Source organism: Melozone crissalis, unplaced genomic scaffold (genome assembly GCF_028551555.1).
Source record: "Melozone crissalis strain CALT ecotype California unplaced genomic scaffold, PUWL_Pcris_2 ptg000637l_1, whole genome shotgun sequence".
NCBI classification, from domain to species: domain Eukaryota; kingdom Metazoa; phylum Chordata; class Aves; order Passeriformes; family Passerellidae; genus Melozone; species Melozone crissalis.
In genome coordinates, this window is record NW_026536312.1 from 1 (window position 1) to 17,609 (window position 17,609).

At 43.7% G+C, this 17,609-nt stretch overlaps 1 protein-coding gene across 2 annotated transcripts; it reads right to left on the reverse strand.

Moving 5' to 3' along the window:
• Positions 1–1,616: 1,616 nt before the first annotated feature.
• LOC128950442 (E3 ubiquitin-protein ligase RNF115-like) lies at positions 1,617–17,468 on the reverse strand. 2 transcript variants are annotated; one of them, XM_054295325.1, is made up of 9 exons: positions 17,370–17,468; positions 15,704–15,762; positions 14,828–14,879; positions 12,258–12,463; positions 10,788–10,859; positions 10,618–10,690; positions 9,066–9,159; positions 4,714–4,829; positions 1,617–2,215 (listed from the first exon to the last, which is right to left on the reverse strand). In XM_054295325.1, the coding sequence occupies exons 1-9, from the start codon at positions 17,430–17,432 to the stop codon at positions 2,105–2,107; spliced, it is 846 nt and encodes a 281-aa protein (XP_054151300.1). In that variant the 5' UTR covers positions 17,433–17,468; the 3' UTR covers positions 1,617–2,104. The 2 variants fall into 2 exon arrangements, with proteins under 2 accessions (XP_054151300.1, XP_054151299.1); XM_054295324.1 differs by having other exon boundaries at positions 17,352–17,468.
• Positions 17,469–17,609: the final 141 nt, after the last annotated feature.

Below are 17,609 nucleotides of genomic sequence, written 5' to 3' on the forward strand. Positions count from 1 at the left end.
GGGAGGGGGAGACCCAAATCCCAGCCCCTCACTCAAATCCAGGTCAAATCCAGGATTTTGAGGATCAGGAATCTTCCATCCTGATTTCCAGATCATCTGGGAGCAGGAATTCTTCATCCAGGGGGGAAAAAAACCTGGAATTATCCCAAATCTGACACAGAGGGGAGGGGGAGACCCAAATCCCAGCCCTCACTCAAATCCAGGTTAAATTCAGGATTTTGAGGATCAGGAATCTTGGAATTCCTCATTTCCAGCAAGATGTGGAAAAGGGAAGAAGTGGGAGCAGGAATTCCTCCCAGAAATCTCCATTATCAGGGGAGCTGGATAAGAGAGAAAACCCCTGGAATTATCCCAAATGCAACACAGAGGGAGGGGGAGACCCAAATCCCAGCCCCCCACTCAAATCCAGGATTTTGAGGATCAGGAATCTTGGAATTCCTCATTTCCAGCAGCATGTGGAAAAGGGAAGAAGTGGGAGCAGGAATTCCTCCCAGAAATCTCCATTATCAGGGGAGCTGGATATGAGAGAAAAGCACTGGGATAAATTTATAAATCCAGCTGGATTTCCCCAAAAAATCCCCTCCTGCCTCAGGACTGGGGTGTCCCTGTGTCCCACAAAGTGTCCCCAACAGCAGGAGGTGTTTGGATCTCCTCCTCTGGGGACAAATTCAGCAAATCAGGGTTTTCCTTCCCAAAAAAAGCTTTTTATGAGCTGGTTTCTGCCCTCACTCACCCCAAGCTCCTTCCTCCCTTTCCCAGCTCCAAGGATGAGTTGGGAATTCATTGGGAAAGGGGATTATTTGGGAATGGGGATTATTTGGGAATGGGGATTTATTGGGAAAGGGGATTCAATGAGAAAGGGAATTCTTTGGGAAAGGGAATTCACTGGGAATGGGGATTTATTGAGAAAGGGAATTGATTGGCAATGGAATTATTTGGGAAAGGGAATTAATTCCTTGAGAAAGGCAATTCAATGAGAAAGGGAATTCATTAATTGAGAAAGGGAATTCATAGGGAATGGGAATTTATTCATTGGGAAAGGGAATTCTTTGAGAAGGGAATTCATTAATTGAGAAAGGGAATTCATTAATTGAGAAAGGGAATTCTTTGGGAAAGGGAAATTATTGAGAAAGGGAATTCATTCATTGAGAAAGGGAATTCTTTGAGAAAGGCCTTTATTGGACGGAAGAGCAAAGAAAATCAGGAATTAAATCCCCGTGGCCGTGGAGCCACCGAGCCCAAGGGGTTTGGGAACTTTTCCCCCCCTGACACGAGGGATGGGGTCACAATGTCCCCCCCAGGGCTGCCTGTGGATACCACGAGGAAAAATCCCAGGATTCAGACCTGGAAAAATCACAGGAAATGGAAAAAAACAAAAAAAAACCCAAACCAAACTCTCAAAACAATGAGGAAAAATCAAGAGTTTCCTTAAGTTATGGGGAGGGTGGGGGTTGCCAAGGGAATGGTCCATAATTCCATAATTCCTGCCTGGAATGACTCGTGGGGGGCACGGGGAGCTTTGGACACGCCTGGGGCCACGTGGAAAAGGGTCAGAAAAAAACCCCAAAAATTGTCCAGGATGAGACCAAAACCCTGCTCAGAGCATTCCTGGGCTCCTGAGGCTTCCAGAACCTTCCTCCTTCCACCTGCCATGATTTCACAGACCCCCGAGGATCCCATCCCAAACTGGGGCAATAAAATCTCTCGTGGCTCCAACTCCAACCTCCTGGAGTGCAGGAAGATCCCAAAAATCCCCTTTTTCGATCCCAACCTTTTTCCAGAGAAGGCTACGAGGGATGCAACCCCTCTTCGGATCGGGCCCCTACTGGAAACAAAAAAAAAAAAAAAAAAAAAAACCTTTTCTGATACAAAAAAAATGAACCCAAAACACTCCCAAAAACCTTCCCAACTTAGGGCTAACGAGGCAATTCCGTGGAGCAGAAGGAAAAATTCCTGGGAGGAGAGCGCTCGGTGCTGCGATCCCACAGGGTGGGGCCCCCTAATTCCTGCTACTGGGGGGGGTCTGGTGGAATTCTCAACGCACCCCTCGAGCTGGGACGGCCCTGGAACCTTCTGGAACGCTGCAGAACCTTTGCCAGGAGGGTCAGAATGTCCATCTCTCCTGCACTGGGCTGTCGGAGGCGCCGGCGCTTGGGATTTGCCTGCTGGAATCTTCGCCCTTGAGGCTCTTCCTGCACACCGGACACGTGTCGTGCTGGGGGGGAGAAAATTTGAATTTAATATTTTAAAATGCAGCAATATTTGTAAGGCAAAATAGAAGTTTTAGGACACTTAATTTAGTTTATTTTTAGGAGGTTTTTCACTTTCTTCTTCATGAGTTTGAGGAGTATTATATAATTGTATAATTATCTAATTCCCCCTTGAGGCTCTTCCTGCACACCGGACACGTGTCGTGCTGTGGGGAACACAGAGGGTTTTACCCTAAATGCTGAAAAATTCAAACTTTCTGTGCTGAAAACCACAAGAAAATGTTATATTTGACCTGAAAATGTGGAAAAAATGCCAATTTTTTTGATAACACTGAAGATCACCAGTGCGGGTTTGAATAGAAGTCACAGGGTAGAAAAATTTGAGTTTAAGGTTTTAAAATGCAGCAATATTTGTAAGGCAAAATAGAAGTTTTAGGACACTTAATTTAGTTTATTTTTAGGAGGTTTTTCACTTTCTTCTTCATGAGTTTTAGTATTATATAATTATTTAATTCCCCCTTGAGGCTCTTCCTGCACACCGGACACGTGTCGTGCTGGGGGGAAAAATTTGAATTTAATATTTTAAAATGCAGCAATATTTGTAAGGCAAAATAGAAGTTTTAGGACACTTAATTTAGTTTATTTTTAGGAGGTTTTTCACTTTCTTCTTCATGAGTTTTAGTATTATATAATTATTTAATTCCCCCTTGAGGCTCTTCCTGCACACCGGACGCGTGTCGTGCTGGGGGGGGGGGGAAAAATCTGAATTTAAGGTTTTAAAATGCAGCAATTTTATAAGGCAAAATAGAAATTGTAGGACAGCTAGTTGAGTTTAGTTTTTGGAAGTTTTTCACTTTCTTCTTCATGATTTTGAGCAGTATTATATAATTGTATAATTATCTGATTCCCCTTTGGGGCTCTTCCTGCACACCGGACACGTGTCGTGCTGGGGGGAAAAATTTGAATTTAATATTTTAAAATGCAGCAATATTTATAAGGCAAAATAGAAGTTTTGGGACACTTAATTTAGTTTATTTTTAGGAAGTTTTTCACCTTCTTCTTCATGAGTTTGATAGCACTAAATAATTATATAATTATATAATTTCCTCTTGAGGCTCTTCCTGCACACCGGACACGTGTCGTGCTGGGGGGGAGAAAATTTGAATTTAATATTTTAAAATGCAGCAATATTTGTAAGGCAAAATAGAAGTTTTAGGACACTTAGTTTATTTTTAGGAGGTTTTTCACTTTCTTCTTCATGAGTTTTAGTATTATATAATTATTTAATTCCCCCTTGAGGCTCTTCCTGCACACCGGACGCGTGTCGTGCTGTGGGGAACACAGAGGGTTTTACCCTAAATGCTGAGAATTTCAAATCTCCTAAATGCTGAGAAATTCAAACTTTCTGTGCTGAAAAAATTCCAAAAACGTGTGGAAAAAATTCCACATTTTTTTGGTAACAGTGGGATCATCAATGTTTGGTTTGAATTGAAGACACAGGGCAGAAAATTTTGAATTTAAGGTAGGCAAAATAGAAATTGTAGGACAGTTAGTTGAGTTTAATTTTAGGAATTTTTTCACTTTCTTCTTCATGAGTTTGTGTAGAATTATATAATTATATAATTATTTAATTCTCCCTTTAGGCTCTTCCTGCACACCGGACATGTGTCGTGCTGTGGGGAACACAGAGGGTTTGTCCTAAATGCTGAGAATTTCAAACTTTCTGTGCTGAAAATATTCCAAAAATGAAAGCCACAAGAAAATGTTATATTTGACCTGAAAGTGTGGAAAAAATTCCAAAATTTTTTGATATTCCAAAATTGTTTTCGCCAGTGTGTGGTTTGAATAGAGGTGTAGAACATCACAGGGCAGAAAAATTTGAGTTTAAGGTTTTAGAATGCAGCAATATTTATAAGGCTAAACAGAAATTGTAAGACAGTTAGTTGAGTTTAGTTTTAGGAAGTTTTTCACTTTCTTCTTCATGAGTTCGAGCAGTTAGAAATAATCATTAGTAAGAAATAATATAAAAAGTCGAAGGTTTGAGGTTTTAGAATGCAGTAATATTTATAAGGCAAAATAGAATTTTTACGATAGTTAGTTTAGTTTAGTTGAGTTTAGCTTTAGGAAGCTTTTCACCTTCTTCTTCATAAGTTTGAGTAGTTAGACATAACAATTAGTGAGAAATAATTAGTTAGAAAAGTCCGCATTGCAGGATTGGGGTGATTCGTTATTAGGTTAAAAAAAAAAAAAAATTTAAATGTCAATTCTTAATTGGGCAGTTTATCCTTAAAAGACCTTAGAGAGAAAATTCGGGTTTGGTTTATTTTGTAGCTACTGCAGAACTCAACATACAATATACGCGATATACTGAATATATGTAGTATACTGAATATATGCAATAGAGATAAGAATAATATTTGAATCCAAACTTAAAATTCCATCTCTAAACTTTGTAACAAAAAAAAGATAGAACCATGATGAAAGTGGGTTTTTTGGGACTTACCAGCTCGAGCCAGGGCACGATGCAGCTGCTGTGGAAGACGTGGTTGCAGGGGAGCTGCCGCACCTGCTCGGCCACGGTGTAATCCTCCTTGCACACCGGGCACTCCAGCCCCGTGTCTGCGGCAGGGAACGGGGGCAGCAGTGAGGGAGGGCAGGGGGCACAGGGAGCCCAGGGGGAATGGAGGGTGGGGGTAACGGGGGGTTGGGTGGGGTGGAGATGGAGCAGGGAGCGAGGAATTCCTGCGGGGAATCAGGGAATTCATGCCAGGATCATCCATCAATCCATCTGTCTGTCTGTCTGTCCATCCATCCATCCATCATCCACCCATCATCCATCATCCATCCATCATCCATCCATCCATGGATTCCATCCATCCATCCATCCATCATCCATCCATCATCCATCATCCATCCATCCATCCATCATCCATCCATCCATCCATCCATCCATCATCCATCCATCCATCCATCCATCCATCATCCATCCATCCATCATCCATCCATCCATCCATCCATCCATCCATCCATCATCCATCCATCCCTCCATCATCCATCATCCATCCATCCATCCATCATCCATCCATCCATCCATCCATCATCCATCCATCATCCATCCATCCATCCATCATCCATCCATCCATGGATTCCATCCATCATCCATCATCCATCCATCATCCATCCATCCATCCATCATCCATCCATCCATCCATCCATCCATGGATTCCATCCATCCATCCATCCATCCATCATCCATCCATCAATCATCCATCCATCCATCCATCCATCCATCCATCCCTCCATCCATCCATCATCCATCCATCCATCCACCATCCATCCATCCATCCATCCATCAATCCATCCATCCATCCATCATCCATCCATCCATCCATCATCCATCCATGGATTCCATCCATCCATCATCCATCCATCCATCCATCCATCCATCATCCATCATCCATCCATCCATCCATCCATCCATCCATCATCCATCCATCCATCCATCCATCATCCATCCATCCATCATCCATCCATCATCCATCCATCCATCCATCATCCATCCATCCATGGATTCCATCCATCCATCCATCCATCCATCATCCATCCATCAATCATCCATCCATCCATCCATCCATCCATCCATCCATCCCTCCATCCATCCATCATCCATCCATCCATCCACCATCCATCCATCCATCCATCCATCATCCATCCATCCATCCATCATCCATCCATGGATTCCATCCATCATCCATCCATCCATCCATCCATCATCCATCCATCCATCATCCATCCATCCATCCATCCATCATCCATCCATCCATCCATCCATCATCCATCCATCCATCATCCATCCATCCATCCATCCATCATCCATCCATCCATCCATCCATCCATCCATCCATCATCCATCCATCCATCCATCATCCATCCATCATCCATCCATCCATCATCCTTCCATCATCCATCATCCATCCATCCATCCATCATCCATCCATCCATCCATCATCCATCCATCATCCATCCATCCATCATCCATCCATCCATCATCCATCCATCCATCCATCCATCCATCATCCATCCATCATCCATCCATCCATCATCCATCCATCATCCATCCATCATCCATCATCCATCCATCCATCATCCATCCATCCATCATCCATCCATCCATCCATCCATCATCCATCCATCATCCATCCATCCATCATCCATCCATCATCCATCCATCCCTCCATCCATCCATTCATCCATCCATCCATCATCCATCCATCATCCATCATCCATCCATCCATCCATCCATCATCCATCCATCCATCATCCATCCATCATCCATCATCCATCCATCCATCCATCCATCCATCATCCATCCATCATCCATCATCCATCCATCCATCCATCCATCATCCATCCATCCATCATCCATCCATCCATCCATCATCCATCCATCCATCCATCCATCCATCCATCATCCATCCATCATCCATCCATCATCCATCATCCATCCATCCATCATCCATCCATCCATCATCCATCCATCCATCCATCCATCCATCCATCCATCATCCATCCATCCACCATCCATCCATCCATCCATCCATCCATCATCCATCCATCCATCCATCCATCATCCATCCATCATCCATCCATCATCCATCATCCATCCATCCATCCATCCATCCATCATCCATCCATCATCCATCCATCATCCATCATCCATCCATCCATCATCCATCATCCATCCATCCATCATCCATCCATCCATCCATCCATCATCCATCCATCATCCATCCATCCATCCATCCATCCATCATCCATCCATCCATCCATCATCCATCCATCATCCATCCATCATCCATCCATCATCCATCCATCCATCCATCCCTCCATCCATCCATTCATCCATCCATCATCCATCCATCATCCATCATCCATCCATCCATCCATCCATCCATCCATCCATCCATCCATCCATCATCCATCCATCCATCCATCATCCATCCATCATCCATCCATCCATCCATCATCCATCCATCCATCATCCATCCATCCATCCATCCATCATCCATCCATCATCCATCCATCCATCCATCATCCATCCATCCATCCATCCATCCATCCATCCATCCATCCACAAAATCCCCTGGGGCTGGACAATCCAGAGAACAAGGAATTCCTGAGCTCCTTTGCTGATCCCAGGGATTTTTGGACATTCCAAAATTTCACAATTTCTGCCCAGCTCTGTGGGCTCAGCCACGTGGAATTCCAGAAAAGAGGATGAGAGAAGGGTGTGGAAAACCACAGGATAAAAATATCCCGGGTAGAAATGTCTGCTTTAACCATAATGGAGGAGTTGGGTTCTGGGGGGGATCCTTGGGGTGAAAAATTCCTGGGATTTTTTATTGCAAATCCAGGATTTTGCTGAGATATCCTTCAGGTCGCTGCTGGGGTGAAAAATTTATGGAATTTTAATTGCAAAAAAAGGATTGTGCTGAGATATCCTTCAGGTCCCTGCTGGGGTGAAAAATTTATGGAATTTTAATTGCAAAAAAAGGATTGTGCTGAGATATCCCCCAGGCCCCTGCTGGGGTGAAGAATTCATGGGATTTTTTATTGCAAATCCAGGATTGTGCTGAGATATCCCCCAGGTCCTGATGGGGTGAAAAAATAATGGGATTTTTTTATTGCAAAAAAATGATCGTGCTGAGATATCCTTCAGGTCCCTGCTGGGGTGAAAAATTTATGGAATTTTAATTTCAAAAAAATGAATGTGCTGAGATATCCCCCAGGTCCCTGCTGGCAGATTTCCATGGCATGCCCAGAGCAGAGTGTGTGGAGTTTGAAAGGGAAGAAGGGATTGAGAGCACAAACAGGGATTTGGGATGGGAAAATCATTATAAGAAGGGAAAACAATCATGGGGAGGGGAAAACAATCATGGGGAAGGGAAAAAAACCATCATGGGGATGGAGAAATCATCGTGGGGAGGGGGAAATCATCATGGGGAAGAGAAAAAAACATCATGGGGATGGAGAAATCATCATGGGGAGGGGAAAAAAAAACCATCATGGGGCAGGAAAAATCATTGTGGGGAGGGGAAAATCATTGTGGGATAGGAAAACCATCATGGGGAGGGGAAAAAACCATCATGGGGAGGGGAAAATCATTATGAGAGTGGAAAATCATCATGGGGAGGGAACAAAAATCATCATGGGGATGGGAAAATCATTATGGGAGGGGAAAACAATCATGGGGAGGGGACAAAAATCATCATGGGGAGGGGGAAATCATCATGGGGAGGGGAAAAATCATTATGAGAGGGGAAAATCATAATGGGGAGGGGACAAAAATCATCATGGGGAGGGGGAAATCATTGTGGGGAAGGGAAAACAATCATGGGGAGGGAGAAAAAAACATCATAGGGAGAGGGAAATCATGATGGGAGGGGGAAATTATCATGGAGATGGGAAAAAAACCATCATGGGGAGGGGGTAATAATCATTGGGAGGGGAAAATCGTCATGAGAGGAGAAAACAATCATGGGGAGGGGGAAAAACCCCATTACAGGATAGGAAAGCCATCATGGGGAGGGGAAAATCATCATGGGGAGGGGACAAAAACCATCCTGGGGATGGGAAGAGTCAGCATGGCACATTTTTAGGACTCCCCACACACTCTGGAGAATGCTGGAGCTCCAACATTCCTGGGAGAACCGAAGCCCAGAGCCGGCAGCAGCAAAGCTGGGGAGCTGAGAGCCTCCAGCCCAGTTCCAGGGGTACCAAATGGAAATTGGGGGGAGCTCAGGATGTCCAAGAGCAGCACCCACGTGCCCCTGGATGGGGGATGGAGGCACCCACCGACTTGTTCCTGCGTCACCGGCACCGTTGGGAGCGACGAGATCTTCTCCTTGTCTGCTGGGGGGGGTCCTGTGTTCTCCAGCTGGCCCAGGAGCTGTGCAGGGGGAGAAACCCATGCTCAGGAGCAGGGATGGGCCCCTGGAGCTGCTGTGGTGAGGCCCATTATTCCCATTAAAAGGGATGGGTTAATTCCCATTAAAAGGAATGGGTTAATTCCCATTAAAAGGAATGGGTTAATTCCCATTAAAAGGGATGGGTTAATTCCCATTAAAAGGAATGGATTAATTCCCATTAAAAGGAATAGGTTAATTCCCATTAAAAGGAATGGGTTAATTCCCATTAATTCCCATTAAAAGGAATGGGTTAATTCCCATTAAAAGGAATAGGTTAATTCCCATTAAAAGGAATGGGTTAATTCCCATTAATTCCCATTAAAAGGAATGGGTTAATTCCCATTAAAAGGGATGGGTTAATTCCCATTAAAAGGGATGGGCTAATTCCCATTAATTCCCATTAAAAGGGATGGGTTAATTCCCATTAAAAGGGATGGGTTAATTCCCATTAAAAGGAATGGGTTAATTCCCATTAATTCCCATTAAAAGGAATGGGTTAATTCCCATTAAAAGGGATGGGTTATTCCCATTAAAAGGAATGGGTTAATTCCCATTAAAAGGAATGGGTTAATTCCCATTAAAAGGAATGGGTTAATTCCCATTAAAAGGGATGGGTTAATTCCCATTAAAAGGAATGGGTTAATTCCCATTAATTCCCATTAAAAGGGATGGGTTAATTCCCATTAAAAGGGATGGGTTAATTCCCATTAATTCCCATTAAAAGGAATGGGTTAATTCCCATGAAAAGGGATGGGTTAATTCCCATTAAAAGGGATGGGTTATTCCCATTATTCCCATTAAAAGGAATGGGTTAAATTCCCATTATTCCCATTAAAAGGGATGGGTTAATTCCCATTAAAAGGGATGGGTTATTCCCATTATTCCCATTAAAAGGGATGTGTTAATTCCCATTAAAAGGAATGGGTTAATTCCCATGAAAAGGGATGGGTTAATTCCCATTAAAAGGGATGGGTTATTCCCATTATTCCCATTAAAAGGGATGGGTTATTCCCATTATTCCCATTAACAGGCACGGGATAATTCCCACTAAAAGCGTCCAGTTGAGTTTATAATTTTTATTTTTTTTATTATTATTCCCATTCAAACCTGCATCTGACTCTGTTTTCTTCATTATTTTGTGATTTTATATTACATTAAAGAATGCTATACTTTATTATTCTAAAGAATAATAAAGTAGCAGACAGAAGGCTACAAAGAATGATAATGAAAACTCCTGACTCTCTCTTCATTGGTCATTAAATAAAAATAATTTACATGAAACCAACCAAACAATGGATAAACAATTTCCAACCACATTCCAAGCAGCAAAACACAGGAGAAACAATCAGATAATATTGTTTTCATTTTTCTAAGGCTTCTCAGCTTCAATGCTGGGCACAGAAAGTGATTTTTGCAGGGAATGTGGCAGTGGCACTGACCTGGGTGACGATGGCGTCGAGGCCGCTCTGTCCCCACGCGTAATCGCCGGGGCTGGAGTGCAGCATCCCGCTCCTGCCAACGGGAGAGGCCAGAATTGCCCAGAATCCCCAAATTCCCAAATTCCCAAGGCTGGCTGGGATTCTCTGCTGGGATCTGGGAGGTTACTCACCAGGAGAAGGGGTGCTGCGAGCCAGGAACGGCTGAGTTGGCGAAAAAGCCGGCAAAGATCTGCTGGATTATCCTGGGAAAGGAGGGAAGGGTGAGTTCAGTGAGGGAATAAATGGTGGGAGGGAAAAAAAGGGCAGGAAAAGCAGGAATTGCTGCTCATGGCTGTGAAAATCCCTGGAGAAAGCTCCAAAATAGACACAGACAGCAGGTGTGGGACAAAAGCCTTGGTCTCTCTACATTTGGTGGCTATAGCCACTTTCTCTTTCCTATTCTTTTCCTTTCCCCCCAATTCCTTTAACACATTTGCTGTGGTCAATCAATAAAGGCGCATTTGTTTTGATTGATAATGCAATCCCCTTTCCATGTTGGGACACCCAGCAGAGCTCACTCACCCCTTTCCATGTTGGTTTTTCACACTCCAGATCAGTTATTGAACCATCACCACTCTCATTCTTGATGGTGACACCCAGCACAGCTCACTCACCCCATTCCATGCTGGTTTTTTCCACTCTAGATCAGAGTTTGTAGAGCAGATCCTGACACCCAGCAGAGCTCGCTCACCCATTCCATGCTGGTTTTCACACCCCACATCAGTTACTGAACCAGTTTTTGATGGTGCCCCCCAGCAGATCTCACTCACCCATTCCATGCTGGTTTTTCACACTCCAGATCAGTTATTGAACCATCACCACTCCTGGTTTTGATGGTGCCACCCAGCAGAGCTCACTTGCCCATTCCATGCTGGTTTTTCACACTCTAGATCAGAGCTCACACACCCCTTTCCATGCTGGTTTTTCACACTCTAGATCAGAGCTCACTCACCCCTTTCCATGCTGATTTTTCACACTCTAGATCAGAGCTCACACACCCCTTTCCATGCTGGTTTTTCACACTCTAGATCAGAGCTCACACACCCCTTTCCATGCTGCTTTTTCACACTCTAGATCAGAGCTCACTCACCCATCCCATGCTGTTTATTTCACACTCCAGATCAGAGTTTTTCACACCCCACATCAGTTACTGACCCAGTTTCTGACGGTGCCCCCCACAGATCCCACTCACCCATCCCACGCTGTTTTATTTCCACTCTGTATCAGAGTTTTCCACACCCCACATCAGTCCCTGACCCAGCTCCTGACGGTGCCCCCCAGCAGAGCCCACTCACCCCTTTCCATGCTGGTTTTTCACACTCTAGATCAGAGCTCACTCACCCCTTTCCATGCTGGTTTTTCACACTCTAGATCAGAGCTCACTCACCCATCCCATGCTGCTTTTTCACACTCTAGATCAGAGCTCACTCACCCCTTTCCATGCTGGTTTTTTACGCTCCAGATCAGTTATTGAACCATCACCCCTCCTGTTTTTGATGGTGCCCCCCAGCAGATCCCACTCACCCATCCCATGCTGTTTTCCACACCCCACATCAGTCCCTGACCCAGTTCCTGACGGTGCCCCCACAGACCCCACTCACCCCTCGATGGCCGGCGAGCGCTCCGGCCGGGAGCTGCCCCGTGCCCGGTACCTGCGGGGCATGGGCAGCCGTGGGGGGCGGCTGGGACCCCAAAGCTCTCCCGGGGGACCCCTGTCCACGTCCCTGGGCTCTGCATCCAGCGAGCTGCTGCTCAGCAAGGGCCGGAAATCCGGGAAGAACATGGTGTGGTCCAGGTGGTCCCAGAGCTGTGGAGAGCGCGGGGTTAGGCTGGGGGGGTGTGGGTGGCATTGAGCTGGCAGAGGGGGGCAGGGAGTGGGGTAATTGTGGTAATTAGCAATGAGATCCAGGTGTCTGCTGGTAATTGTGATCATTAACACTGAAATCCAGGTGTCTGAGGTTAATTGTGATAATTAACACTGAAATCCAAGTGGGGCACGTATCTGCTGTTAATTGTGATAATTAACATTGAGATCCAGGGATCTGCTCTTAATTGTGATAATTAACATTGAGATCCAGGTATCTGCTGGTAATTGTGGTAATTAGCAATGCAATCCAGGTGTCTGCTGGTAATTGTGATGATTAAAACTGAGATCCAGGTGTCTGAGGTTTATTGTGGTAATTAGCAATGAGATCCAGGTGTCTGCTGGTAATTGTGAAAATTAACACTGAAATCCAGGTATCTGCTCTTAATTGTGATAATTAGCAATGAAATCCAGGTGTCTGCTGGTAATTGTGAAAATTAACACTGAAATCCAGGTATCTGCTCTTAATTGTGATAATTAACACTGAAATCCAGGTGTCTGCTGGTAATTGTGATAACTAACATTGAGATCCAGGGATCTGCTGTTAATTGTGATAATTAGCAATGAAATCCAGGTGTCTGCTGGTAATTGTGATAACTAGCAATGAGATCCAGGTGTCTGCTGTTAATTGTGATAATTAGCACTGAAATCCAGGTGTCTGCTGGTAATTGTGATAATTAGCAATGACATCCAGGTGTCTGCTGGTAATTGTGATAATTAGCAATGAGATCCAGGTGTCTGCTGTTAATTGTGGTAATTAACACTGAGATACAAGTGTCTGCTGGTAATTGTGGCAATTAACACTGAAATCCAGGTGTCTGCTGGTAATTGTGATAATTAACACTGAAATCCAGGTGTCTGCTGGTAATTGTGATAATTAACACTGAGATCCAGGGATCTGCTGTTAATTGTGAAAATTAACACTGAAATCCAGGTGGGGCAGGTATCTGCTGCTAATTGTTGAAATCAATACTGCTAAAATCATGTGGGGGAATTATCTGCTGTTAATTGTGATAATTAACACTGAAATCCAGGTATCTGAGGTTAATTGTGAAAATTAACACTGTTAAATCAGGTGGGGCACTTATCAGCTGTTAATTGTTAAAAGATACAATGCTAAAATCAGGTGGAGCAGGTATCTGCTGTTAATTGTGAAAATTAACACTGCTAAAACCAGCTGTTAATTGTTAAACAGTCATCTGCTGTTAATTGTGAAAATTAACACTGCTAAAACCAGGTGGAACAGCCATCAGCTGTTAATTGTCAAAATTAACACAGTGAAAACCAGATGGGGCTCGTTAACACTGAATTAACACTTATCAGCTGTTAATTGGGCAGTTTATTTATCTCTTGTACAATTAATATTTCAGGGGAGATATCTTCTGTTAATTGAGAGTCCCTGTAGAAAAATAAAATTCCAGAATCCCATTGGGTGACGCTCTGCCCAGGGGGAGGAGCCAAGAATTCCTACCTGGATACAATCTGAGGGTTTGGGATTCCCAAACTTTTCCCACTGGATTTCCACAGTATCAGCCTTTTCCCACTGGATTCCCACTGGGAATTTATTTTTAAAGAATTTATTCCCAAACCTTTACCTGAGAACTCCTTAATTTCAAAATTGTAATAACAGACAAGGGGAAAATTGGACAAATGATCCCACTGAGCTCCTAATCCCATAAAATCTGGAAGTTGTGGGGTTGGTCTTTCCTTCTCTGCAAGGGCTGGAATTTGGGAAGAAAATCAGGAATTTCTGGGATATCAGGATCCCCTAAAATTCAGGATTTTCTGGGATATCAGAATCTCCTGAAATTCAGGAATTTCTGATAAATCAGGATCTCCCTGAAACTCAGGAATTTCTGGGATTATCAGGATGTATCTCCCTGAAACTCAGGAATTTCTGGGACATCAGGATCTCTCTGAAATTCAGGAATTTCTGGGATACCAGGATGGATCTCCCTGAAACTCAGGAATTCCTGGGATCCAAACTGATATCCAAGCAATATTTTGGATAAATGGATCCAGATGAAGAAGGGGAAGAAAAGATCCAGACTGGAATTCTGCCTATTTGGTGACCCCATTTCTGGCTCAGGATTGAGTGGATTTCCTCCAAATTTGGAGTTTAAAATGGAAATATTCTGGAAAATCTGGGAGCAAGGAGAGACCTCCTCACCTGGTTGAGCATCTCCCAAAAATCCCAGGATTTTCCCTCAATCCTCCTTCTCCTCTCATGCCCAAAATGCCAATTTTTAGTCTTCTAAAATTCCCCAAAATCCTGGAAATTCTCAGGAAAAAAGGAGGAAAACTCACCTCTGAGAACTGAGAGGAGGGGCTGTCATCCAGGGAATTGCTGTCAAAAAAACTGGGAAAAAGAAAAAAGTGAGGGCAGGGTTTAATTCCTAAAATCCCCCCTGAGATTCCCAAATCCCCTCCTGTGTTTGATGAAATATCCCCAAAAGGGGCAAAAAAAAAAGAGAAAAATAAGTATAAAAAAATTTTTAAAATGGTTTTTATTTTCAAAATATTAAAGAATTTTAAAATATTAAAAAGGTAAGAAAGAAAATCAAAAAGGGAAAAAAAAAGTACCAAAAAAAGGGAAAAATAAAGAAACAGTAAAAAGGTGTTTCGGTTTTTTTAGCTAATTATGAAAAAGGGTAAGAAAAAATCAATAAAGGAAAAAGAAAGAGGTAAACAGAAAAAATAGTAAAAGGGATTTGTTCTCCTAAATTTGAAAAAGAGTAAGAAAAAATCAAAACGGGAAAAAAGACCAAAAAAGGCTACAAAAAACCCACAAAAAATAATGAAAAGGGGTTTTTTTCCTAAATACTAAAAAGGTAAGAAAAAATCAAAAAAGGAGGGGGGGGGGAAGACCAAAAAAGGTTACAAAAAAACCCACAAAAAATGATGAAAATGGATTTTTTTTCCTCCTAAATACTAAAAATATTAATAATTTTATTTTCTTTAGGGGAAAAAAAAGCTTTTTTCTTCCTAAATACTAAAAAGGGTAAGAAAAAAATCAAACAGGGTAAAAATATCAAGAAGAGAAAAAAAAGATTTTTTTGGGATTTTTGAGGGTTTTTTTGTAAAAGAAAAAAGGGGAAAATACATTTAAAAAAAAGAGTAAAAATGGCATTTTTTACATGGAGTCTCCTTGTTATAAATTGAATTTCTCTGGATTTTTGGTACCTGGAATCATCAGTGACTTCCTCGATGAAGCCGGACTCACAGCGAGGGCAGGTGTATTCCTGGGAGGGCAAAAAGAGGGAAAATTAAACATAAAATATTTCAAATTCTAAAGAAAAATCTTCCCCTTCAGGAAGATTCCTGATTCTGGATCCCAAGCAGCTCAAAACCACAGAAAATCTGAAAAAAAATCGGAAAAAAGTCAGAAAAAAATTGGAAAAAATTTTCCCTGTTCTTATTCTCAGATTTTTATCCCAGACTGAACAAAAAACCCCCCAAAAAAAAGGATTCTCATGGATCTTCCTTCTCCACATGCCAGGAACTGGGAGAATCCCAGATTTTTTATTGGAATATTCCAAATTTTCAGCGTGGATTTTATGGGAATTCCTCCCAAATCCAAATCTGAGTTTTAAATCAGATTTTTTTTTTTTGGGTTGGATCAAATTTTACCATCAGCACCAGCAGCAGGTGGGATGCTGCTGCATCCCTGGGAGCTTTGGAATATTTTTATTTTTGGAATCTTTTTATTTCTGGACTATTTTTGCTCTTGGAGTCCATCTGGAAAGTATCAGCTTGCCACCCAGGAGCTGGAGAGAGATAAAAATGGAATTTGGGAGAAATAACTGTGCAGGGAGGGAAAGGGGACAGATGGTGGGTGGGATCCTGCAGATTGCCCGGATTTTCCCTGGGATATTTCCGGGGATTATTTCCTAAAACTGGGATAATTTCATGGATATTCCCTGGGATAATTCCCTGGATTTTCTATGGGATAATTCTCTGGATTTTCCTTGGGATATTCCCAGGAACTGGGGTGATTCTCTGGATTTTCCCTGGGATATTTCCAGGGATCATTCCCAGAAACTGGGATAATTCTCTGCATTTTCCTCGGGATAATTCCCTGGATTTTCCTTGGGATATTTCCTGGGATTATTCCCAGGAACTGGGATCGTTTCCTGCATTTTCCTCGGGATAATTCCCTGGATTTTCCTTGGGATATTTCCTGGGATTATTCCCAGGAACTGGGATCGTTTCCTGCATTTTTCATGGGATAATTCCCTGGATTTTCCCTGGGATATTTCCTAGAACTGGGATAATTTCCTGGATTTTCTGTGAGATATTTCCAGGGATCATTGCCAGAACCTGGGATAATTCTTTGCATTTACTTTGGGATAATTCCCTGGATTTTCCCTGGGATAATTTCCTGCATTTTCCTTGGGATTATTCCCAGGGACTGGGATAATTCCCTGCATCTTCCCTGGGATAATTCTCAGGAATTTTCCTGGGATATTTTCAGGGATTATTCCCAGGGACTGGGATAATTCCCTGCATTTTCTTTGGGATAATTTAGCGGTAAGGGACAATCCCCACTCTGCCTGAGGAGCAGAGCAGGATGAGGATGGGACGAGGGTTATGGAATGATCCATTTCCATCAGGAACAGAACATCCCTCCAGTCCTTTCCCACATTTTGGGGGATCTTCTGTTCCATGAGGGAGCAACTTCGGGGGCTGGAGGTCACCCCTCCCTCAGGGGCCCCGGGAGCCATTGGGGGATCCCCCCTGTCCCTCCACCCGCCCGGGCAGCTCGGGGCTCTCCCTCCGGCCCTCCCCGCTCGGGGCTCCCCCTCTCCGGCCCTCCCTTCCCGGGGCTCACCGGCAGCTTGGGGCTGACCTCGCCCTTGCAGCTGTGGCAAAAGAACCGGTGCTGCTGCACCGCCGCCGCCGCCTCCGCCATCTTCCCTCACAGCCGCCGCTGCCGTCACTCCTCCCAGAGCAGCGAGCGCGGGCCAGAGCGGCCCCGCACTTCCGGTCAGCTCGTCTGCTCCGCGCCCAGCCTGCAAAGCGCGGCCGAGCGGGATAGAGCGGCCCCACAAGGGAGGGAAGCGGAAGGGCGCCCCCTGGTGGGAGCCGC